This window comes from Struthio camelus, chromosome 7 (assembly GCF_040807025.1).
Source record: "Struthio camelus isolate bStrCam1 chromosome 7, bStrCam1.hap1, whole genome shotgun sequence".
Taxonomy (NCBI): Eukaryota; Metazoa; Chordata; class Aves; order Struthioniformes; family Struthionidae; genus Struthio; species Struthio camelus.
Window position 1 is genome coordinate 25458473 of NC_090948.1, and position 25213 is coordinate 25483685.

The 25213-nt window shown below is 37.7% G+C and overlaps 1 protein-coding gene across 6 annotated transcripts in view; it reads left to right on the forward strand.

The window, feature by feature from the left end:
- ADK (adenosine kinase) overlaps nucleotides 1–25213 on the forward strand; it is a 307780-nt gene that overhangs the window by 22720 nt on the left and 259847 nt on the right. For 4 of the 6 annotated variants that reach the window (XM_068950470.1, XM_068950473.1, XM_068950471.1 and 1 more), the window contains exon 3: nucleotides 11889–11942. The exons of the other annotated variants lie outside the window; for them this stretch is intronic. In XM_068950470.1, the coding sequence (XP_068806571.1) occupies nucleotides 11889–11942 (54 nt within the window). The remainder of the gene's footprint in view (nucleotides 1–11888; nucleotides 11943–25213) is intronic. 6 annotated transcript variants of the gene reach the window in all.

Here is a 25213-nt window from a genome sequence, read left to right on the forward strand (position 1 = left end):
CAAAGTAGGAAGCTCCCTTGAGCAGTAAATGGTAGGAGCTGTCCCTCCTCTGCCAGAGCCTCAGCTGGCCGGGCTTGATGTTGCAGCAACTACTGTGGGTGAAGAGTTAAGATACAAAACACAGCAGCTATGGCTAGAGGGCAAAGGGAGGAAACAGTTCTTCCCAGAAGCCGTAATTGCTGTTCTCAGTATGTCTGATCCTTTGGTGGCAGCAGAACAAAGAGTTCATCTCTGAAGGACTCTTCCTGAAGGACTCTTCCCTGAAACTCCCTCTTGGTGTTGCTGCTTCATTTTTAGAATGAAATTAAAATGTTCAGTGCAGTAAAGAAACCTTCTCTGCTGTTTTCCATGAGTTTTTTTCAATAAAGATAATGCTTTTAGTGACTTAAATTCTTTCAGCACAGCTGGAATTTCATGATAGCCGCAACACCTGTCTCTGTATAGTTTGCCATTTGCCTTCATAAGGGCAAAAATAGTTTTTAGAGACGACAAATTAAGGCATATGAACTCCTTGGCAATTCTCTGATTAAGTTTCTGTACGCTGAACTGTCTTGTAACAAGTGCTCGTGTGTGGAGACAGATGAGGGAGAGACTTTGCTTTTAGGCAGCTTAAGGATTCACTTAAATTGCAATAGAAATCTGGAACTGATATTTTTGCCTAACCTAACTAGTGCAAACAGGAAGATATCTACTAAGTTGTGTAACAGCAAAATATGCTACATCTTAAGCCGTTTTTTTAAATCTTCTAACAGGTATATAAGTTAGCTGTTAGTTTTGTGATAATTTCTAAGTCAAGCAATGCATTGTAGTTTTTAAATATGATACACTTTTGCTCTATGAGTAATGAAAAGATTAATTGTTCTGTGAATTTTTCTCTATGAATAATGAAAAGATCAATTATTAGCATTTTTAAGACAAAGTATTTTAAACAGCACAGCAAGCAAGATTCGGTAGTCTCAGCACTTTCAGTGTCCTCCTTTTGGAGGAATTTATTGCTTGAAAGTAACTTTCTGGGCTGACTTTGGCTTATGATTTCTTGACTGCAGAATAATTGATCTTACTGATGTGGTATTCATTGATTTTATAGATGTATTTGTTTTTAATAGAGAACATTGAAATAACTGTATTTGAGAAATTTTATTTTAATATTTTCTTCTGGAGATGAAGAGACAACAGATCTTGTATGGGGACAAAGTTGTAATTAAGTAATGAAATGTATTTCATTCTGATGAAACCTAAACTGTTTTTAGGTTTCTGCAGTAGTGAATTGTCACTGCCTTTTGTTAGTTTATCCAAGATATTAACCTGTATTGTATTGGAGCGGTAGAGTATGTTGAACTTCATCCATTGTTGAAGATCCATTTTCAAGCCTAAGGAAGCTCACTTGAGTAGCTTGCAGTGCTATTCATATATGGCATACAGGCTCTTTATTTAGAAGAAATCATTAAAATAATCTATAGATGTAGGTAGAAGAGTCTGAAGGTCATATCTACAACCGCACCACTCTGCTTTTTTCCAAATGATGTTTTATTACCATTTCTTTGTCAAGCAGAGCTGTGTCTTATGCAGTGGTAAGGTATTTATCTGAGGAATTCCAGTACTAGTGCTGATAGGATCTGTTGTAGAACTGATAAAAATTTATCCAAACAATACATTTTTAAGTGATAATAGCAAGTGATTGTGGCTAACTAGGAAGAGAAAGGGCTCAGGAACCTTTCAGTTTGTTGTCATCTAGATTACGAACACATTACTTTTGTGTGTGTGTGATTTTATGCAAATCAAATTTTAACTCAAAATTGTGACGCATGGTTTGTGTTTATAAAGATTAATTCAGTTACAAACCAAAGTTTATGTCTGGTTGAAGAAAATCAGTATATACGGGTTAGATTGTGGTTTCAAAACAGACAATACAACATGATAAATGTGACTAATGATATAGTTTAAATACTGATTGCTCAAAGGAATAATATTAAAGGCATACATACGAGTTCAACAGTCTATAGGCTGAAACACCTATAGTTCTGCAGAAAGTTAATAATATTTTATTCCATAATGAAATTATGAGAAGGAAAACAGACAAAAATGCTGCCAATGTAATGAGTACAGAATCCAGACAACAACTTCCGAACAAAATGTAGATTGTGTGGTGACTAACTTTTTAAAATAAATCATTTTAAAATGAAAATAAGATGAAGGTGCTTGCAGTCAAATATTTCAAAAATTACTATTGCAAAAACATTTTTCATTACATATTTCCTGTAAATGTTTAGACATCTTACACTTTTGGCTCGCTAGTTTATCATTAAGTTATTTTGACAAGGTCACTACTGTATGCATCACTCCAGAATGATAGGGTTGACCCTATTAAATGATCATAGTTTTGCTCAGTCTAGTATTTAACAAGCTTTGAACTTTCCTGGCTTTCTTAATCCGCTTTAATCATTTAAACCTATTATTGTTTTGACTTCACTTCAAAAGCTCTTTAAATCTGTCTTACAATATTAATAGCTACTTAAAGTCCTGATTTCCTAGGTACCATCAATGGGGAGTCTACTTTACTGCACAGAATAATTTAGAAAGAGTTATTTAGGAAAAAGTTGGATCGAGAGGGGGGAGGAAAAAAAAACAAATAAAAACCACCAAAAAATATGCCTCGTAATGTTTATTTAGATTAGTTATCATATCCATGCAAGAAATGGGAAACAAAATACTTCTAATTTATATATGACATTGATAAAGGAATTAAAATGCAATTTTTTCCTTTAGGTTTTAGAAGTGCAATTTTAAGTTAATTTATGTGTTGAAATTTAAGATCTGTCTTCCATTTTAATAATAAGTATCATAGTGAAAAGTCTTTCTGGTAATATTTTTGGGATCCTTTTCCGCCAGAATTATCAGAATTTTTCTTCTGAAAACCAGAGATATTTATGTAAGATGTGATGCAGTCCAGATAAGATTCCAGTCATACTAGTACACAGGAACTGGGAAAAACCTTGTTTTGGAAAAATTAAAACATTAGAAACTCCTCCCTGAGTTCTCCAGGATATGGCTTCAGTTTCTCAGCAGTGACATTATTTCTATTTCGGTAACAGTGTTTAAAGTCTAGAAATATTTATAAATGAAAGAACCATGATCTGTGGTTTGAGTTGAGTTTAAATCCTTAGGAAGGTGCTGTTGTTTTGATAAGCAGCGTAATTATCTGCCAGGGCAAAGCTGCCTAACTTTTTTCCCTAGCTGGACTTGAATCTTTCTTTGACAGCTGTGAAAAGTCATTTATTTTCAAGTCTTCAAACAGAAGCATGTTATCCTTTTTATATTGCTGATTTTCCTCGTCTCCTTCCCGTTATTGCTCGTGTGTGCTTTGTTCCTACCTACATTTCTTCTTCATGAGTTAAATGTTTTAGCTCTGTGTTCTTCTGTGCAAATTTGTAGGTTTAAGATGGAAGGGGACAAAATAATTAGCGAGGCTCACCACTCATCTGGTTGGTTTTGCTCTACCCGTTTCCATATTAAACTGGTTCATTGGCATCTTTGCTCTTTGACATAAACCAGAAGCTCATGTTGAGTGAGTTGAGGATTACGACCCTGCTCCACCCACCACCCCACAAGTTACTATTTTGTGGGGTGCACTTTACCGCGGCCTATGTTTATATTCTTCTTGTTCAGCTTCTTGACTCTGTGTCTGTCTGTATTTAGAAGTTACCGTGTTTGAAGGGGTTCATCTTACTGCCTGCTGGAGTGTTCTGCTGTCACTGCATGCCCCTGCCTGTTTGCTGTCACCTAGGGATTTTATCAGCAGTTACTGCATTTAACTCCAGATCACTCATAAATGTGTCGCATAGTGATAGGTCTAGCACTGATCCACGCTGAAGTCAATCATCTGAGACATTCTCCCACATCCCTAATACTTTCCCAGAGGAAAGTCTGAGAAGTCTTTTAGGCAGTTTCCTCTTTTCCTGGTTAAGGTTTGCAGGAAGCAAGTTCTCTTGGGGATTTCAGTGCTATCATATGCAATTCATCTTTAATTTTTCAGTTTCTCAAGTAAAAGATTCTGGACTTGGTTTTGTGTTTGTCAACAAGGCAATATCTGCTCAGGAAGGAATTTTTCTAAAACTGTTTAACCTGTACCGAGTCACCATAGCGTAACAGTGGATGATGATCAGCTGTCATTAAAGAGAGAAGTCATTGTTGAAGGGTCCCTGACTTTGCAATCATTTGAGGCCAAGAAAAGAATGCAAAAGAGCACGTGGGACAATCCTGCTTATAGTATAGGAAGGAGGCTAAATGGGAGAGGAAATCTTGAGGGAAAAGAAAGTGTAGTGCCTTTCAGAAGATGAAGCTTGGAGACTGTAGGGGAACAAAGCAGCAGAGAGGAACTTCAGGAGAAGTAAAAGAGCAAATGTATTAGCACTATGATGAAATGAAATATGGTGCAAATCAGGCAAGAGATTTTGACTTTCAGGATATGAATCAAAGCCCTTTTGGGGGGGGCATGTTATGGAAAAGCTGACAATATTTGGGTTAGGGTGTATGTACGTGTCAATTACACAAAACTGTAATTTTGGTTTAGCTGGTTGCTTCTGGTTCATGATAGGTTTGGCTGCTGTATTTCTGCATGAGGTATGGTCTGGGTTGTGGTTTTTTTGTGTGCTTCTTAATGCAGGAAATACGCAGCCCTAGAATCTTGTATAGCAAGTTTCATGTAATGATATGGAAAAAATGCAAAGTCATGGTACTTATGCTCCATATTTGAGTACATGGAAAAGAACACCACGCTAGTCAGCGGTAGGACGCTATATTAGACTTTCCCAAAATTTCCAAGTAACTGTAGCCATGCCAAAAAATGCAGAAATTTGCTTTGCTTCAAGTAATCTTTTACTGTGGTTTGGAAAAGCATTTCACTTGCTGCCTTTTTCTCTCTGGACAGATCAAGTCTGAAGAAATGGAGTTAACAATTATTGTGTCTTTACTTGTTCCAGCTGATAAATCACACATGGAAATTTAAAAACAGGCTGACCTTCTGTCTGTATGCCATCCCCCTCTTAAATCCGCTGTGGTAGATGTATTTTTGGAGCTTCTGTTGGGCTTGACCATGTGTGTTAGTCTGCAAAAGCTCTTGAGAATGCGCTGCTGTTGCAGGTTCACATACTGCTGTGTGCTTCTAACCTGAAAGATCTTCTGGGATGTGTTAAGTGTATTTGTTAAAAAGTGGTTGATACAATCCAAAAAATGGACAAGTATGCACCAATGTCCCTCAGGCTTCCTGTCCTAGTTTTATAACATTAATTATTTAAAAAAAAAACAGAGAAAGGACTACATTTCTTTTTATAGAACAGTTAAAAGTAGCTGTAACATCACTTGAAAGTTCAAGCAACATAATTGCCGATTCATTCTTCTGGAAATGCTTTCTAATTAATCTGAAGTACAAGAAAACTATATACTGAAGTCCTTTAGGTTTCTTAATGGCTTTGTGGAAAGTTGATGACTAAGTGTTTCTGCAAAGATCTGCCTTAAGACTCTTTTATTCATGAAGCATAGATTACTACTGCATAAGTTCTGTCTCTGTCTCGTTCAGTTAGTAAAACCGATGTGCTTTAGATCTCTGCCAGGAACCTCAAACTCTGTTATTTGTTGATTGTTATTTGATGATTTTTCTGCAAAGTTGGAAGACGATGTTGGAAATCCACCCTCCCATACATGCCATTTTTTATCAAGCTGGGAAACATTTAAAAGCGTAATAAAAAGCATAAAAAAGCAGCGAGGGAGCTGGCGGATGTTATTGCTAGGCCACTCTCCATCATCTTTGAAAGGTCCTGGAGATCAGGAGAGGGGCCTGAGGACTGGAAGAAAGCCAATGTCACGCCAGTCTTCAAAAAGGGCAAGAAGGAGGAGCCAGGAAACTACAGGCCTGTCAGCCTCACCTCCATCCCTGGAAAGGTGATGGAACCAGCTCCTCCTGGAGGTCCTCACTAAGCTTGTGGAGGACAAGAAGGTGATCAGGAGTAGTCAGCATGGATTCACCCAAGGGAAATCATGCTTGACCAATCTGCTAGCCTTCTGTGACGGAATGACTGGCTGGGTAGATGAGGGGAGAGCAGTGGATGTTGTCTTTCTGGACTTCAGCAAGGCTTTTGACACTGTCTCCCATCACATCCTCCTCGGTAAACTCAGGAAGTGTGGGCTAGACGAGGGGACAGTGAGGTGGCTTGAGAACTGGCTGGATGGCCGAGCTCAGAGGGTTGTGGTGAATGGCGCAGAGTCAAGTTGGAGGCCTGTGGCTAGTGGTGTCCCCCAGGGGTCAGTCCTGGGTCCAGTCTTGTTCAATATATTCATCAATGACCTGGAGGAAGGGACAGAGTGCACCCTCAGCAAGTTGGCTGATGATACTAAACTGGGGGGAGTGGCTAACACACCAGAAGACTGTGCTGCCCTTCAGAGGGACCTGGACAGGCTGGAGAGCTGGGCGGAGAGGAGCCTCCTGAAGTTCAACAAAGGCAAGTGCAGGGTCTTGCACCTAGGGAGGAATAACCCCAGGCACCAGTACAGGCTGGGGGTTGACCTGCTGGAAAGCAGCTCTGCAGAGAAGGACCTGGGAGTCCTGGCGGACAACAAGTTAAACACGAGCCAGCAGTGTGCCCTTGTGGCCAAGAAGGCCAATGGTCTCCTGGGGTGCATTAGGCAGAGTGTTGCCAGCAGGTGGAGGGAGGTGATCCTGCCCCTCTCCTCAGCCCTGGGGAGGCCTCCCCTGGAGTACTGTGTCCAGTTCTGGGCTCCCCAGTGCAAGAGAGACATGGCTCTCCTGGAGAGAGTCCAGCGGAGGGCTACCAAGATGATTAGAGGGCTGGAGCATCTCTCCTCTGAAGAAAGGCTGAGAGAGCTGGGCCTGTTCAGCCTGGAGAAGAGAAGACTGAGAGGGGATCTCATCAACGTGTACAAGTATCTGAAGGGAGAGTGTCAAGAGGATGGGGCCAGCCTCTTCTCCGTGGTGCCCAGCGACAGGACAAGAGGCAACGGGCAGAAACTGAACCACAGGAAGTTCCACCTAAACCTGAGAAAAAACTTCTTGACTGTGAGGGTGACAGAGCACTGGCACAGGTTGCCCAGAGAGGTGGTGGAGTCTCCTTCGCTAGAGATATTCAAAACCCACCTGGATGCGACCCTGGGCAACGTGCTCTAGGTGACCCTGCTTGAGCAGGGGGGTTGGACTAGATGATCTCCAGAGGTCCCTTCCAACCTAAATGATTCTGTGATTCTGTGATAACTGCAGCAGAGCTTGTCAAACACAATAAGCATATGAATCAGCAAAGTCTGAGCTCACCTCAAAGGGAGCAGGGTTAGTCAAATACAGTAGACTGAGCTATGTACTGTGGCAAAGTTCATGCTTATTTCAACATAAAACAAGGCAGAAGAATGACGGCACAGATATGTGTGTACGTTCATAGCTTCCTAGGGTGCTTTAGCATCTCAATTTATTACTGAAATAGGATTTTTTTTTCTTTTTTAATGCTGACTGCTTACATGAACAATTAATACAGAAATATCCTTTTACCTCTAGCTCCTTGTTCCTTTATAAGTATTCTGGAAAACTATTCATGAGAATATTGCATGAGCCTGTATCTGTATATGATTTTGTGTATCTTCTTGTTTCTGGATAGTCTGCGTAATGGAGAGCTTGACTTGGCTGTTATGGCCCAAGCAGCAGTGTGTATGCACGTGCTGATTTTTTAGTTTGATCTCTGTACAATTTTCCAGTACTGTCTATCTGCGTTTTTGCCTAGATTGGTGGACGTTTTGAAAGGTAAGTGAATTTTGAGGATGTACAGTCGATTCTTTTTTTTTCTAATCTATTTGCTCATCACCAGACTTGTTTATTTTGGGCCTCAGGCCAGCTGAGAATTTACCAGCTTTTCAGGAAACTCTTGTCTATGGAGCAGATTGGGACTTGATATCCTTATGGAGTTTTTCCACCAGTACATATTTAGTCGAGGCTGTGTGTTTTGTTTTTAATTTGGTTAAGGCTTTGTAAAATTGGATGTTGTCTGAAGGAGACCATATCTTACAGCTATTTGCTCCATTAAGAGCATTATTGCAAAAATGCTGACTGCAGTCTAAGCACATTAGTCTCCATAGTCTCTGTTATTAAGAGCTGGGCAATGAAGAAGCAAAGAGTTGAAAGGTCCTCCTGAAATGTTACCACTACAAGCGTACTGCACAAGTCAGGGCTGAGCTTACAGATTCTAATATGCCTAACAAAATTAAAAGCAAAAATAAAAAAAAAAGTTTATATATTTCTGTAAAACTTGCCAACTGAAATGATAATCTCATATACGAACACTAGGAAGTCCTAGGAATACCAGAGTAGAAATTAGTGAAGAATATGCATTCTTTATTATTTTTGGTAGCGCTGTAACCAAACAGAACTTGCTAGCTAAAGTTGTACCTCTGGCAATAAAAACTCCTTCAAGTGGCCTTGAGGTTTGTTTTGACAGAGAATATTTAGCTATAGTAATCATCAAATTTCCTTAATGCTATTCTGGCTCTGTATAATATCTGTGTCCTCAGACTGTCTGTAATACTCTTTTACTGTGGCTCTGTACTACTTTATTTTCAGGTTTGTTGAAAGGAAAATCTTTGAGCCTGAAATAGCTGTGAATTTATAATTAAAGTTTTGGGGAAATAGTTTTGATATTTTTATATATCTCTATGCGTGTACACACAAACATAACATTTAGAAGGGGAGAAAACATGAAGTTCTGATGTAGGTTTTGATAGTGTTAACGGTTACAGTAAACAGGTGAGGAAAAAATATTTGAGTTTAGGAAAGCTTTGTCTTGGAAGGGTGAAAACATCCTTCATCATAAAAAATTCAATTATTTCAAGCTTATCTCCAGGAAGTTTACAAACTGGTAAATTTCAGCAAGTTATAGAGCTTATGACTAGTAGCAAGCATATCGCCTTGCTTAGCAGGCTGATTTAGAGATCCTGTATCGCTGTGTCCCCCTTGTAGTCAACAGAGGATGAGATACTTTTCCAGAGAGTGAATTGGTTTGGATCCGTGTTTCTTGATGGAATTTAGGGAAATTAGTTTGCTAATTTTTCCTGGTAAATTAAATGTCTAAACATGGGTGGAGTGAATGCCTTTTTGTAACCAGGTTGGAAAGAATACTGTTTAAAACATTATCTTAGCACTGAAAAATGTTATGTAAGCGGATTTAAAACTTCTCACTTAAACTGAAAGTAGAGCTTGGGTGATAGAATAATGTTCTCTTCTACCTGCGGGTTGATTACTTGAGCTTTGATCAGAATGGGTTATTCTGGAGGGACTGTAGTGCAATGACATCCAGAAGTTAGACCAGAATGTTGTGGCTTAAGAAGCTTCATAAGGAACCAAGTCTGGGGAGAAAGCTAATGTCGTTTAAAAGTTGAAGCTTTACACAAGGTACAACCAATCTATTAGATGGTCAGAAAACATTTGCTGCCGTAGTCGGGGGATGGGCTGTGCGTATCTGGCTGGGCAGCTGAACTAATTTGGTGGCAGCGTGCAGCTGTGCAGTGTGACAGTCGCTGCAGTTAGGGCACTTCTTTGTCCTTCTTTGCGTGATTACATGCAGCTGCTGTTTGGAAGCTGATGGCTGGAATGCTGGCTGTTCTTGCAGTAGATTAAATGTCTATAAAAGATATATCAAAGTATTTAAATGCATCATTTCTGAAATGTACTACAGTTTGTTTTGACATTTACCTGCCATATTGCTGTAGAACTTCACACATTTTTATTCTTTTCTTAGGTCCCGCTTTTGAAATAGGATCTTGAGCAGTGTTGAAGAGATTAGTACAATATTTCAAACTATATCTATTGCACATTGGTGTGTACTGGATAGTTGAAATGGAAAAAATCATTACTTAACATGCTAGGATGTGTTGACCTTGAAATTTCACAGCGCAGGATATAGAAAAAAGAAATCAAGTTGTGGTCCCTTCAGCTCCTCTGCTGACTTCCATAGTGTGTTGGAGTTTCTTCTTCTCACTAGTTTAATAATATATGTGTAATTGTATAATGCATTATACCAAATATGCAGTATGTTGTTCCAGTTGCTAAGATAGTTTCAAATGTCCTAAGTTATTTTAAAATTTTAGATTATATAACTTTAACCTTTAGTTTCTTTTTTTTTCTTTTTTTTTTTTTCTTTTAGAGTGTAGGAGAGAGAATTTCTGTGTCCCAATCTTAACCTTCATAAGTTAGGGAAAGCCAACTGGTGCTCATCAATCTTGCATACGAAACAGTTGGGAAATATTATGTAAGAGCTGTTAAGTGTGCTAGCTGCACATTTAAATGCATTAAATATTTCAGCAGCAGTGTATGAAATACAATATGCATCCTATCTTAATGCACAAAGTACTAATAAAAATTTGAACTCTACAAGTATCTTCCTTTGAGGTAATTTTCTTTGACAAGTTGATATCAAAGCCATATCTTCTTTAGGGACCAGGAAGGATATTTGAAAAATTAAAGGTGCCTTTTTCAGGCTGAAATGAAGGAGAATGAATATAAAAAAGTTTAGGTAAACTATGGCTCACAGAAGGAACTATTCTGCAAACCTTAAAAGTAGCAACTGGTTCCCTCCATCCTCACCCCATACTCCCAGCCCTCTGTCAGTAACCTCTTGAAGGTTAAAGGAAAACCTTTACAAAGGAAAAATAATGGGAATGCTGGTTAACAAATGTGTTAAGTTACACGTTATTTGTTCTAGCCCACTTACTTGAATGAAGTAGTGGTGAAGGGTTTTGTTTGTTTTGTTTTTTCTTTAAGTAACTGGATGTGGGGGTTACATTATAAAAAGGTGAGGAAACAAGGAACCTGGAAGAATCTGTAAAAAGCTTAAGTGTAGATAGTGGTACTTAAATCCTCAGCAGATAAATTGTATTCAGTTCTAGCTGAAGTGGTATGATTTCTTGCTTTTAAATTGCCTATGGAAATGCATGCAGTATTGCTCTTGGTGAAGAATGGTGGTTCTGGTTGACATTGTGCAGTTATTTTTTTTTATGGGCAAAATGATCTCCTTTTACATTAGGCAAGGGTACGTCTGTCTATGACAGCCTGATTTTATTTTGCATAAGATTACAAGTTGCATGAAAAGAATTAGCGTCCTTTGACTTCTCAAAGATGTTCATTTTAGAAATTTCCTGGTAGCTCTTTTCTTTTTCTCTGACATGTAACCAGTTGCTATCAATAAAGTGCATGTTAAGACATGGCTTACAGAGATTATCAGTGAGTTGTTGTAGCATTACGAAGAGACTAGTGCTGGGCCCGAAGCTATTCACTAAAGAAAATGTTGATCTGGAAATGAAGGCAAGTTAGCAGCAAGTCGCAGTTGTGGCTTAGAGAATGATGGAATGGTAAACAATAAAGAAATTTGGGCAGTTAAACCAAGTGATCTGAATTTGTTTCTGGACAGTATGTTGAAGTAAAGTACATACGTTAATAGTCAAGTGCAAGCTATGCCTTTAAGATGCATGGAGTGAAGGAGAATGTGGATGGATGCTGCTGTGTCCTGGTTTGAAGCAACTTCATGGAGGATTTAGCAGCCAAGTGGATAAATGGATGCAAGTCAGCATGATGCTATGATGAAAAACATAAGGCAGTCTCAAGATAACTTAATTGTAGTTAGTTAATGTCAGAGTCTTTCCTCGGAGGGGTAATTTATGGTTCTTCAAATGACTGGAGAAAGGAGAGAGGAAAAAAAAAAAAAAAGACAAAGTGATGAATGGAAGAGTCTTTATTTTTTTAAGTGCAAATTGAGCATAAGATTGCCTATTTAAAACCATAAAACTATATTTTATGGCTATGTTCTCAAGGGAATAACCATGTTTTGTGTTTTGTTTTTCTCAAGGTATGGGCTGAAGCCAAATGACCAAATTTTGGCAGAGGAGAAGCACAAAGAATTGTAAGCTCTCTTATATTGTGATATACATGCATGTTATATTTATTTACTTTTCTATGCACATACATAAGATATACATATCTTTTTATTAAAGGTCTAGAGCAGAAGTTACAAAACTTTGAAGTATTCAAACTTACTTTATAACTTCAAAATAACTTGAAGTTATTCAAAGTATAACTTTGAAGTATTCAGAAACGTAGTTTCTGCTTTTCAGTATCATATACTGTGAATTAATGCAAATTACACCACTTATCTGAAAACCAGTTGGGTTTTAAAAAAGGTGAATGAGTTTCAAAAAAGATTTAAAGCCTCATTTCTGTTCATTTTTTTAAAAAGTTACACTCTTGACTGCAGTTGATACATTTGCAATTTAGAATGAACATTCAGGCATTTAATTGGTGCTTTTCGTGTTAAAGTGATTACACTAATGCTTATTGCCTGCCTGCAGTAAGTCTGTGTATAAGTGAAATATTTGTTTAAATGTAGCAGAAATTGAAAGGAAGCCTTTTCTTCAGGGAAAGGGTTGGTTCATTATTTAAACTTGCTTACTTGTGTGGTATCACGGCCATCCTCAACCTTTGCGAGTCACGCGGTTTGACTGTGCAGCCACTCGCCAGTGCCCTGTTAGTTATAATAAAATTTTTGCCTGTTTTGGCAAATCCGACTTTGTAGCTTGAAAACTCTGTTCATGGAGAGAAAAAAATGTAATTCTATTCTGGGTGTATTTCATTGTTGAATGGCTCATTCTTTTGTCTTGCAGGAAAAGTAGCCACAGGTAATCAAACATTATAATAACAGCACCTTAAATGTTTCTTTTCCTTCAGTAAAGAGATATCCATACCAAATAAGCTTGAATTTCAAATTTATTCCAAATCTGGAAGCAAAATATTAGAAATGCAAAGCCTCTCTAAGTCCTCAGCAAACTACTGAAAGCTTACTAAGAAAACTTGTGCAAATCAATATGACTTTTTCATTTTTAGAGTGGCTTCCACGTTCAGGCAAAATAACCTTTACTTTTTATTTTGGCTCATTAGGTACTAAAAACAGAAGTTTTGCATTTAAATTGAAAACAAATACTCCGTAGTATGCCTAAGTATGTTGTCATGCATTTGAAAAATGGAAAGCAAAAATATTAGTAGATATTGTCAAGATATGGGGGGGCAAACTTTCTGAGTTTGTATACCTGCTTTTTTTTGTCTTTTTTGTTTTTAAAGCCCTCATCTTTTTCAGTCATAGTCACTTTTAAAACAGTAACCGAAGTTCTGAAGGTTACTGACTTTTTGAATTGTATGTATGTTTTGAAAGTGGGGGAGAATTCCTAGAGCTTGTTATATTTTCGGTAATAACAACTGATTTGTTCAGCCAACTGTATTAAAGAGGAGAAAAACATTCACTAAGTAGTGTCTGTTTTTACATATACTTTGCCTATAGCTTTGTATAAACAGTATACAGAGACTAAAAAAGGCATAATTGGAGCATTCCTGCTCATGTGTATGTGTAAGAGTACAGGTTACATAAAGTCACTATTGCAATACTTTTCATTTCAGGATACAGTTAAAAAAAATTCTCTTGCTCTTCGAGCTTTTCATAATGTGAAGTAATAGTCTCTTTCATTACTGCTCATTTTAATTCCTGCACACTATTACCATTGGCTGAAGAGCTATACTCAGTGCATAAAGTCTCATTCACTTACTCTTTTCCATATGCTGCCTGAAAAATATTCTGTTTGCGTGTCCTCTTTGCCATCCCTCAAAGCTGTATTAGGTAACTGCCTTTTTTTAAAAGATAGTTTGTATGAAAGACTGCTAAAAAGTGTTTCACTTGTCAGCCATTACATAATTGTGTTGATTCAGTGTCTTTTCCATAGTGACTAGTAGAATATTTATGTAACAGTTAGGTTTCCAAGTAAGATATAGATGTTTAGGACTGCTTTCACATTTCTTCCTTTTAGGATAAAGGTAGTGGGGGATTTGGTCCCCTATGTGTGTATTTGCATGCTTAAATATTTAAAAAAAAAAAACAAACAAAACATTTTTCTATTTTTAAATTTTCAGCCTTTGCATATAATTGTCTGTTTCCCTTATTACATTACCAGATGTGTTTCTCTAATTTGGAATTATTTCATAGCAGCCAAAAAAGACCGTTAAGCAGTTTATTCACAAGTAAAATGAAGCTACTATTTCAGACATTAATATCTATAGCTGCCAGGTTTTTCTATGTTAAAGGTTTGGATAGTTCTCAGTAAGGTCATAAAGTTCAAACTGTAAAAATGTATCCTAGTAATGAAGATTTAATTCCTTGGGAAACAGAAGTGTGTGCTAAAAGCCTTAGTGATTGACTTGCTAGCAAAATAAAATTTCAGTGTTCTCCTCGAGGATGGAAAAGACATTTCATTTATATTTCTACATCATAGTAATGTACCTGTGACATTAAAACTGCTAACACTGCAGGCAAAAGATAGGCAACAGCAGTTGCCTTTGATCAGCAGATTAGGCTGGTTTTACGTAGACTGCTGCCTACAATAATAGAACATTTGCAGACAGCATGATTGTGATTAACCATTAAACATATGAGACCATTTCTAAAAGACATAGGCTGGAAGTATTAAAAGTACTAGCATGTTGGGGGTGGGGATCAAGCACGAGTTAAAAGACACATAGATTTGTATTTTGGACAGTACAAGTTGTACTGTGTACACAGGTTTTGTTTATGCAATACATGTTGATGAAACTGAATGTTTTGATGTGAGGTACTTCATCTGAAGTAGTTTAAATATTAAAATACCCTGGTCTTTTTTATTTTAAGTGTGTGTTGCATGTTGATTACTTAATTGCATGTTAGTTGCTGACGTGTTTACCACAGTCATTTCTTAAATGAAGGGTTGGACTCTCTTAAATAAAGAATGTTCAGTAGAAATAAACTGCTTTACAGGAGTCAGCTGTAACAGAACCTTTCTTTGGCTTTTCATTGTTATCAGTACAGTAGCTCCTAAGATGGTTTGTACTCTGTTGGTTATAATGAAAGGATTAGAACATGCTTTTGCAGTTGACCTTGGTATCTTGAATGTCGCTGGATACTTGGCCGGGGAAAAACTCTCGTAGGTCAGTGTCACGTTGTTTCAGGACAGACCTCTGGAACTTTTGTAATGTGCCTTGTGCTCTTCATGAACTGTGTTAACTATACAGTGCGGAACAGGTTAAACAAAGTGGTGAACCTTAGAGAACTTTCAGTCTTCTGGCTTAATGATCTCATTTAGCTTACAGGTAAGTTGTTAGATTGTTAGACTTGACTATCCTTTTCTGATACTTAGGTAGACTTTCATATTTAAAAGAAATGCCAGTTCTAGGGAATGGTGCAAGACTAAACTTCCCATCAGGGTAATTGATCTGGCAATAGATCAGTGTTTCAGTTCAGTGCCCTTATGATAAAGTGCTCTCCTGAACATGTTGCAATATTTTCTTAAGTCAAAAACAAAGTTTTCCAGAAAAGTTGCTTAGGTTTGTCTCTGCACGTATTTTTTCAGTGCCAAAATCCCTCTATGTAAAATATTTTATCTTCCAGTTTTTGAAGCGTTTGCAGCTTTTATATTGACGTACCTAGCAAAGATAACTAATTTGGCATTCTTCATCTGATAGTCAGGAAATCATCTTAGAACTATCAGAGGTCCTTCACTGTCTTAGTGATCACTTTTCTGTATGGCTCTTCTTCATAAAAATGTAGATTTCGTTCAGTAATGGATGCATTATCTCCAAAAATAATTGGGCAAGCTACTCCCTGACTTGGCTTGATCCTGTTGTCCTAGAATCTTAGCTATCCAGTGAGGCAAGTACAGCCACTGAGACGGGCTGGAGTTGGCTTACAGGCATGGTATCATGCTAAATTTCTATTTTGAGAGCTAAGGTATGAAAGATCCCCAATTTTTTTCTACTTCCTATTCAGTTGGACTGCTGCAGCCTTCTAATATTATTTTATCTTTTCAGTAGTATATATGTTTTTTGTATTTGAAAGGAAATTGGTAGCTACGAAGTTAAAGTTGGTGACTATATGTTCTTCTCTGGATCCAACTAGAACTGTCTATCCCCCATCAACTGCAGAATGCATACAAGATGGAGGTCACTGGCCTGCAGCTCAGTAAAGGAGGGGAAAGCGTGAAGGTTCCTTGGTCTGCTTCAGTATAAAATTAGTAGATTAGTTCAAAATGTCTTCACTGATGATTAAGCTAAGCCTGCCAGCTTTGCAGTGAATAGATGAGCAGTTATGTTTTTTTTACTGGCTCAACTGTGGTATTGGTAATCTACGGCAGAGGTTAACAAAGACAGAGTGAACAGTAATATCTTCAGTTTGCACAGTTTTTTTGCAAGGTAAATGTACATTTGTGGCTGAAGAGAGGTCTGGGAGATGCTTCCCACCTCCCTCATCCCAATTGATCCCATATGACTTTGAGGGGGGAGGAAAAAAAAAAAAACCCGAAAAAACCCCAACCAACTCCATTCTCCAAGACTGCTGTGGAAAACTGGAGCCAGTGATGTTGCTTTTCCTTCCCAGCTGAGGACAGTAAATAAATATAAAGTCTGAGAGAAATGAAAATATTTCTCTTGATTCTTTGTGTATTCCTTGTCTTGCAGAAGTTGCTTCTATTTTTAGTTCTTAGAGCTGGACTGACTAACTTTAAGGTCATATTGACTTAAGTTTGTGCGTGTTGTTGTTGCCCAGGCTGATTTTTCTGACAACAGTTCCAGATCAAAAGTTTTTGAGGAGAATAAATTAAGGCTGACTGTAGCAAGTGATGAGAAGTGACCTAGGTTAGCTTGTCTTGTGGTTACATGGAAATACTTCATTGTTTACCCAATCCCTGATATGACTAGATATACAGAGTCCATTTTCACTGAATAGAGAAGGGTTGGCAGTAGTGTTGGGTTTTTTAGTAATATTCTCATTTACTGAAATATGGGCTGTAGTAAAATCTTGGAAGTTGGACTGGCAACTAAAATATATTCGCTGTGAGTCTGAAGAACGTTGTCTGAAAGTTAGCGATACCACTGAGCAGTGCTTCAGGACATTTACTTTAATATGGCTTTGGCTGCTGGTTGTACAGTTTATTAAACTGTTTTGTTTAGAAAAAAAAAAAAATTTTTTTGACCATGACTGAACACATCAGTTCTCTGTAAGTTAGCTGAAGGAGAAGTTAGGAAATGTGGGAGCTGTTTTGTGCCCCACAGCTATCTATCTCTGCTTTCCTAATTGATCTTTTTGCAGCGACAAACATCACAAGGTGAGAAAGAAGATGGTAGATTAATATAAGTTTCCTTCCTCTTCAGTCAACTGTTTGATATGTTGTAATAGGAAGGGGTGGGGGGAGCTATTGCACCGCTCCAAGCTTGCCAAGAGGAATTTATTTAGGTATTTTATTCTTAATTTCACACTTGCTGTGTGGGTATTTTTTCATAGTGAAACTGAACGAGGGGGAAATGGACTATTCAGTTTGAGAACAGCTAGTTGGGGAACTGATCTGGTTTTGAATTATTCATAACATCTTCCTCCCCACCCCACCTTGTGTTCTTGTTTTGCTTAACCTGTATATATGTATTTGCTTAACACATATATATAAAACACACACACACACACACACACACACGCATGAGGGAAATGGGTACTGGAAGGGTGAATTTTGGGGACGTAGGAGGGCTGTTTAGGAATTACAGCAGGCCTCTGTGACCTGGGATAGAGCAGAGAAACATACAGTAGGGGTCTGGAAGTAGCTTGGGTATATTATGGAATTAGAGGGTGTAAAAGGGATTTGAACCCATAGGTAGGATCTGAGAATGTTGTAGTGGAGTTTCTTTGTACTTTGGGGGGGGTTACTTTGTGTAAATCACTATGTATAATAAACCTTTAGTGTAAAAGCTAACGAACTCGAGTCCAAACCCATTGCTATGCAAGCATACCTCACAGGTTGTTCAACATGCAGCAAGAAAGGCATGAATACTGGGGGCGTGAAGGGATGCAAGTATCGGGCTAATGCTGTTGGAACCAACCAAGCTACAGTGTTTTGTGCCACTAGAGGGTGTAATTTATCTTCAATAATACTTCCGAAAATTCTTCTGTATAGGTTGCTTTTAGGAATCGGCGTCCTGTTGATATGTAGTTTCCCTGAAATACCTTTGTTTTTATCCATCTTATTTCCCCCCAAAAATAAAAAAAGAGGATGGCAAACTGTTTAGGGGGGAAAGATACTAAAATATCAGAAATACTAAGAAATACTTTAGATCTGTGTTTTGTCAGCCTACTCAACATATGCTGACAACACAGATTATTTGCTCTGTTGGACTGATGCATGAATCTATTACAGACAACTTATCTGTCAAAGCTGTTGAGTTACTTTATATAATACAACTGACTGATAATTACTTTTGAGTGGGCCAGTATGTGATATGAAAAAAGTTTTGGTAATGAGGTAATGTGGAAAACTGTCAAGACATTAACTGAGTGCGCAGCTTTATGAAAAAGCTCACCAGTTCTGATCTTTGCATAGCTTTATTTTAGAACTTCACCTCATTTTTAGACCAGGCTGACATACTGGTCTGTGTATAATGGTTTGCATGGAAACTTCATGAAAATGTATATTGTGGAATTGATAGTCTTTTTTTTTTTAAATGCAGTATTTTTAGAATTGGTAGAAGTTGAAACATCTAAACTATTTTTTCAATGAATTAAACAGTAATTTAGAACGATCAGTCTCTTAAATTGCCAGCTTCTCCTATGAGAAATATAAATGTTATTTTATATTGACATTGATTATTCTATGGCATGTTATTGAGCACTTAAAAGGACAGTAAACGTTCTTTAAACACTTGGGACTTCTGTGGGTTACGAATCTGGACAGTATTCTGTGGATATCTGAAAAACGTGTGAATGTGATAAGAGATTGATCCCTGGGAAGAACACTGTGCAAATCTGGAATGCATTTTGTTAATTGTATTCCTTGAATTGTTGGCTCCCTCTGTAGAACCTGGTTAAAATTGCAGTTTGATTTCTCTAGAATTGTTTTATCCTTTCTGTAGCGTATATATTAAGGCTTGACTCACATGTACAAATAAAGTTGATTTATGGTTAGCTACAAAATTTCTATTTACAGATTCATCCATCTTCTTCCCTTCTCTGTTCCTCCCCCTACCCCCACTATAACTTATTCTGAATGCAGCACCAAGGCAAATTAGTGCTACACAAGTCATCTTACACAAAATTTTTGCTAGTAGAAAATTCTGCATACAATTTCCAAAAATTAAGGATATAAATTATGCCATAAATGCCTTTCTTTTTTTTTTTCTGTGATGACGGCTCTCTTAACATTTGCTTCAATTTAAAATGAAAAATTGCAAGTGTTAATTATATTGTATTACTTCATTTTGCATCTTGCTATTGATTATATGAAATAACTAATCTGTGGGTTACTTACACCGGGTGGTAAACGTATTGGATCAATATTTTAAGTTGTGTTCCTATATCAACACAATATTGTAATTGAGCCATCTGCTTCTGTTCACATTATTTTGGGTAGACATAATGTATATAGTATATTTAAATCAAAGCAGAAAACCATTTCTCTTAGCCTTGTAGGCTCTACTAGAACAGTCTGACATGCATCACTTGTTAGGCAGCCCTTGGAAATCAGTGTTGATTCATTCTTATGCGACACTGTGGTGATCTGATATGACGTAGAATAAAACTCCTGTTAATAGTTATGGTTGGCAGATGAGTGCAAGTCTTAAGCCCCCTGGGACCTTGATTGCGTAGTATGAGCTGCTGAGACTGTTGTGCAATATAATGCTTTCATGGTAGTGGTAAGAGAATGGCTGGAGGGGAAAGAGGAGGATGGGTGTGAAAGCTGAGGGAGAATCCGAAGTATTTCTTTCTATATTATAGATATTATTTATACACACAGGGGAGCCTAATGCAAAAGATCTAAAAATAGCTGCTAGAGGATGGAAACTTAATTTGCTTAAATCAAGTTACAGAAATTCCTACTGTTAGGTTTCTTCTGTGACTTAATCTAGTAGATTAATTTTTCCTCTCATACCTTCAAGAGAAATTTTCCAAGCATCCGTATGGTCTATTTTCCTCATTGCTACAGTATTATAAGTGGTACAGCAGAGATATCAAATGATCCTCCAAGGGACAGATATTTTGGAATGTTCCAGATGATAATTCCATTCCAAATCTGAGAGCTCTGAGAAGCTCTAACAGTCCTGGTTATGGAGTTGAATTGGTCTTGCACGACCATTTCTTACACTCTGAACAAATTTCTGTCTATAAGTATGTGTGGGAATAGATGGCTGGATGGACAGTGACCTGACTGGCTGTTTTCTATGTAGTGAGCTAATGAGATGAGTTACTATATCACTCTCTCTGATCATAACTGTTGTTACTTTATATGATACATACTCTACATACCGTACTGTGGTTAAAGCAATGGAATACATTTTTGCTTTTGCTGCATATTCCTGAAACCACCCTCAGCCACAGACTAGCTGATGGTTAAGCAGCGTTAAACTGAACGTCCAGACTTGCGTGGCTCAAGTTTTCTGAGCTCCAATAAAGATTTTCAACTTGCCGTTCACCCAGCGTTCAAAACCAAGGCTTCACAAAGAGCCAGAAATAGTTTCTTATCTCCTGGGGTTCATGCTTCCATAAATGCAAATTGGACAGTCCGTGAGGTGTGATGGTTCAGAAAAAGGAGGCTTTTCCTTCACTACTTCTCTGGACACTTCTCTTATTTTTAGCACGAATTCAAAAGTTGTGTGAAAAATGGAGGTTAACTGTATTTTATACTGACCCCATGTATGCATGAAGTGCAATACCTATACAACAGTGACATGACTGTGTGCAGCTGCTGGCGTATTTGGAAACGGGGTTCTGCATGCACAGAAGATTCCATTGTGCTACATATTTCTCTTACTGTGGTGCTTTCTTTTGGATAGAGACTAGATTGTGCTTTGAGATATGATCTTACCCTGCAGAGCCTGCAAACTCTTCTGGGATTGCTCTTTCTTACTTAAGGTAGTGACTTTCGTGCTATAAGATTGGCTTCTTGTCAAGGGTGTGTATGTGCATGGATGCAGATGCAGAATGTATTCTGGAGGGCCCCAGCTGTCCTGAGTTGGCAAATGGAAGAGGCGAACTCATCTAAAAAGTCTGCAGACTGATTTAAAGAGGCATATTGTGAATATGTACCCTTTGGGAGGTACTCAGCAGAGAAGATACTGCTGTTGGCAGAGGGATTCCCTGAGCTGCGTATAACCGGGGGCCAAAAGAATGAATATTTTGTGAGGAAATATTACTATATAGTTGCATGGTTCTTATGCCTTTATTCTGTTACTGCCCCAATCTGATCTTTGTGTGTTATTTTTTGATCAAAGCAAGGGGGAACATTACTGTGTACTTCCTGCCATGTCCCTTGAGGAGGAATACAGTGGTGCATAGTGCAGGATCCAGGGGATTTACCTCTAGGTGAGGTGTGGGCCACGCAGCAGTGAAATGGCAGGGGGTGCAGACAAGCCCTTAGTGACTGTAGCCCTGGCTGGGTGTGATGAGGGGGCAGGTACTCATGCGGGGGTGATGGTGTTCTTGCTGCATCTTTCCACCCCTCTTGGGCAAGAGGAGGACAGTGAGCTGCTGCTGCTGTTCGCTATCTGCCCTGCCACTGATTTGCAGTGAACAGGTGGGGCCAGCCTTTTTTTTCCTGCAGCGCATTGGGGATTTTCTTGGCTTTGGGGTTTTTTTTTTTTGTTTAAAATTTGGTTTATTGTTATTGTTGTTATGAATCTGAAAAAATTAAGCTGTGACAGATTAATTTCAGCCTTCTGAAGGTGGGGACTGTTTCAACCTCTGAGCCTTCTCCCTGTCTGCGATGACCAGGTTGTTCAGGTATCTACTGTATTGCACCTTGTACAAAGCATGAAATGGTTCTTGGTCTTGACAATTTTTGCATCCTCCCTCTGTGCTGTCAGCAGGGATTCTTTCCTCCCGTAAATTTTGTGAGGCATGGCTGCAGGGCTGGGTTCCAGGTACCGCTCTTGCTGTCATAGCCCCAGGGCTTCAGGCTAGATGGATCTCTAGTTTGAACTGGTATATCTATCATATATTGAATTAAATGCAAGAATTTTATGTAACTTAGTTTTTATTTAAGAAGTCTCCAAATCTAAGGCCAACAGAAATATTTTATATGAACCAGTCTCAAATAGTGGGAAGCAATAAACCTTTTCTGCAGTTTTTATAACACAACCCTAGCCTTTGCTAAAGCAGGAAAAATTAGACTACAGTTGTATAGTAAATGAGTGTACAATATTAGAGAACTTTATATAACAACATTCAGGTTGAGAAAAATAGGAGTAATAAAGTTTTTTTTTTGAGATATTTTACAGGAAAATAATTTAAGCTAAAATGTACAGGTTTGTACATTTCAAATGTTGCCTTAAGATCATCTCAGCTCATAATTTTATAGCTAATAATGTATAGACCATTCTAAAATAAATCAATGTAGTTTGGTTTGGTGGCTGGAAAGCTTTCTGTGTCTTTGTTTCTGTTGCATACAACTATCAAATGGAAAAAAATCTGTCTTTGCAGTATTAGTTTGTATGTGATTTGCAATATAGCATGAACTTTTTTTTTTTTTTTTTTTTTTGGAAATTTAGAAGTGACCAGTCGGTCATTTTACTGACTTGGAAAACATACCTTCTCTCTTAAAGGGTCTCTGAGCGGTAGTTTGTGGGATGGTTTTGTGCCATCGGTGTTCTTTGTTTCTGCAGCTCTTCTAGTGTGTCTGCTTGAAGTATCCCAAGACAGAGAACAAGAGTTAGTATGGGATTTTCTCCTGTTCTTTTACAATACTTTTCACATGTCAGCAGGTTGCCTTTTGCTCACGGTCCTCTGGAAACAGTACTTCATGCAGAAGAAATGCTAATGCCTGCCTGAACATTTTATGAAATTACATTAAATTCATAGATGCAGTGTGTGTATGTAGACTCTTCAAAAGTTCATCTCTTGGCAGAAATTTTTGAATTATAATTTTTTACAAATTTTAGTCAAAAATACAGCAAAGCTGTTAAAACCTTTACTGCGTTCAGAAACCTGAGAAAAAGGACATGCAATTAGTACTGTTTTTGTCACAAGGTGGCGCTTTATATAGTAGCTAACTTTATGGCAATTAACTGAAGACTACAGTTGAAAAAACGTCTACAGCTTTTAACCAGTTCAACGTATTTCACGGTGCACAATTACATTTTTATTTAAAGACTTCTGTGCTTGAGATCAGGAGCCTTACTGCTTTTATAGAGACAAGTTAACTACAGTGGAAATAAATATGTATTCTGTTGCACATTATGTGCAAAAGAGATTATGTTGTTTGAGGTTGAGCATTACAGATGCACCTGAGTAGAGCAAACAAATTATTTCTTTCATAACACAGACCACAAACATCTTTTGGTGTTCAGATTCTCTAAGATAGATAAGTTGTTAATGAACTAAAGTTGCAAAACTCAGAATGATAGTTTAATCATCTCTCCTGTAAACTCGGATAATTTTTTTTTTTGTTAGTGGCATAATCTGGTTAAAGTGATGTGCTTTAAAATCACTTACAATGGTTGCTGGTAGGATTATCTAAGAGCTGGCCAATGCAAAATAAGTAGTAGTGTAGATATGTGCTCAGTTTAGAGTAAATGAATCACGCAATTCATGATTTTGTTTATGTTCATCTTTTGGATAGGCCTGGTAGAGAATTTAAATTTTCAGCATGTCTGCATTTTAATGAAAAAGGACTGCTGTAACAGAAGATATGCTATCACTGAAGCCTAAAAAGCAAACATCTTTCATTTAGTAGTTGATTTTTAAATAGTTCTAAGCCTTAGTGAACTCTTGCTATTTTAAAAATAAAACTTACTACTTGATGACACCTGTGTGTATCTGTGTTCTATTTACAATGCTTAAAATATGTAATTTGTGTTTTCTTCATGATTGTGTAAGACACATCATCATGCTAGAATGCCAGTGTTTATCCAATTAAGAATGTATTTAGGAAAATGAGATGCATTATGGCATAGTCCTATTGTTCTCAGAACTTGTATGCTTTTCAGTGAAAAACATGGTATATATTTCTCCTCGGCTAAGACTTCAGTTTTCTCATTTAAAATCTTTTGCAGTGAGACTGTTCTGAAGTGAATTGCCACAAGAGAAATTCAACTGATGTCATGCTTATTATACCATTGTTTAAAAAAAAAAAAAGCATGATGAGATCAGATCTTCTGTTTCCAAAGCTGCTAATGCAGTATTCCTCTTTTCACTAATTTAGCTTCAAAAATAGCCTCATTTAAAGATGTAAGCTTCCCAAATAAAAAATATAATAAGCTCCACAGTTTATCAGCAGCTGAAAGAATAGATAAGTCTTTATCATCTATTCAGTCACTTCTGGGTTAAACTTAACCCCAAGAGTACCAATTAGTGCTCAGTATAGTGGATTCTGCTATTTTAAAGGAGATGATCATCTATCAGAGAAGATTAAATGACCTGTGTGAAAATAATGTAGTAGCTCTCCATTAATTGCCTTCCCTTTCATGAAACCTTAAAAAGGAACCTCAAGAGATCATTTAGTTTCTTTCCTCCAGTCCAGCTAGAGATGCATCTTTGTCATTCCTGGCAGATATTTGTTTAGCCTCCTCTAAAGGTCTTTGAGGGAAATATTAAAATGTCATGTGGAAACGGTGCAATCTTGCTGCATAATCTGTATTGGTCTGCAATTTCATTCCTACTAAGAAGTTCCCCCTCCACACTACTTAATCTAGGTTTTAATCTGTCCGAATAAAGTTCGGTCCCGTTAACTGTCTTGTCCTCCACTGACGCAGAAAATGGATTATTCCCTTTCTAATTGTTGCATTCTTTTTTTATGTTATCACCTCTTCCCTTTTCTCTCTGTCTGTAGGCTAGAGAAATGTCTCTGAGTAGCTTCACATCTTCTAGACTCCTCAGTTTCACTGCCTTCCTCTGGACTCCCTCCAGTTGTTTTAGGTATTTCATAAACTATGTTGCCCAAAATGGGACATAATTGTCTAGATGTGGCCTTACCATATGCAGTGTGGAAATCCTGAGGAATCAAATTAAAACACATGAATCTCAAAGCTGATAGAGTGCAGTGTTCTGAGAAGGAATTATAAATATTTATCTTTAAATTTTGATTTTTCTGTGACTTTGGAGATGCTGGTTGCTATGGCTTAGAATTAAAAATT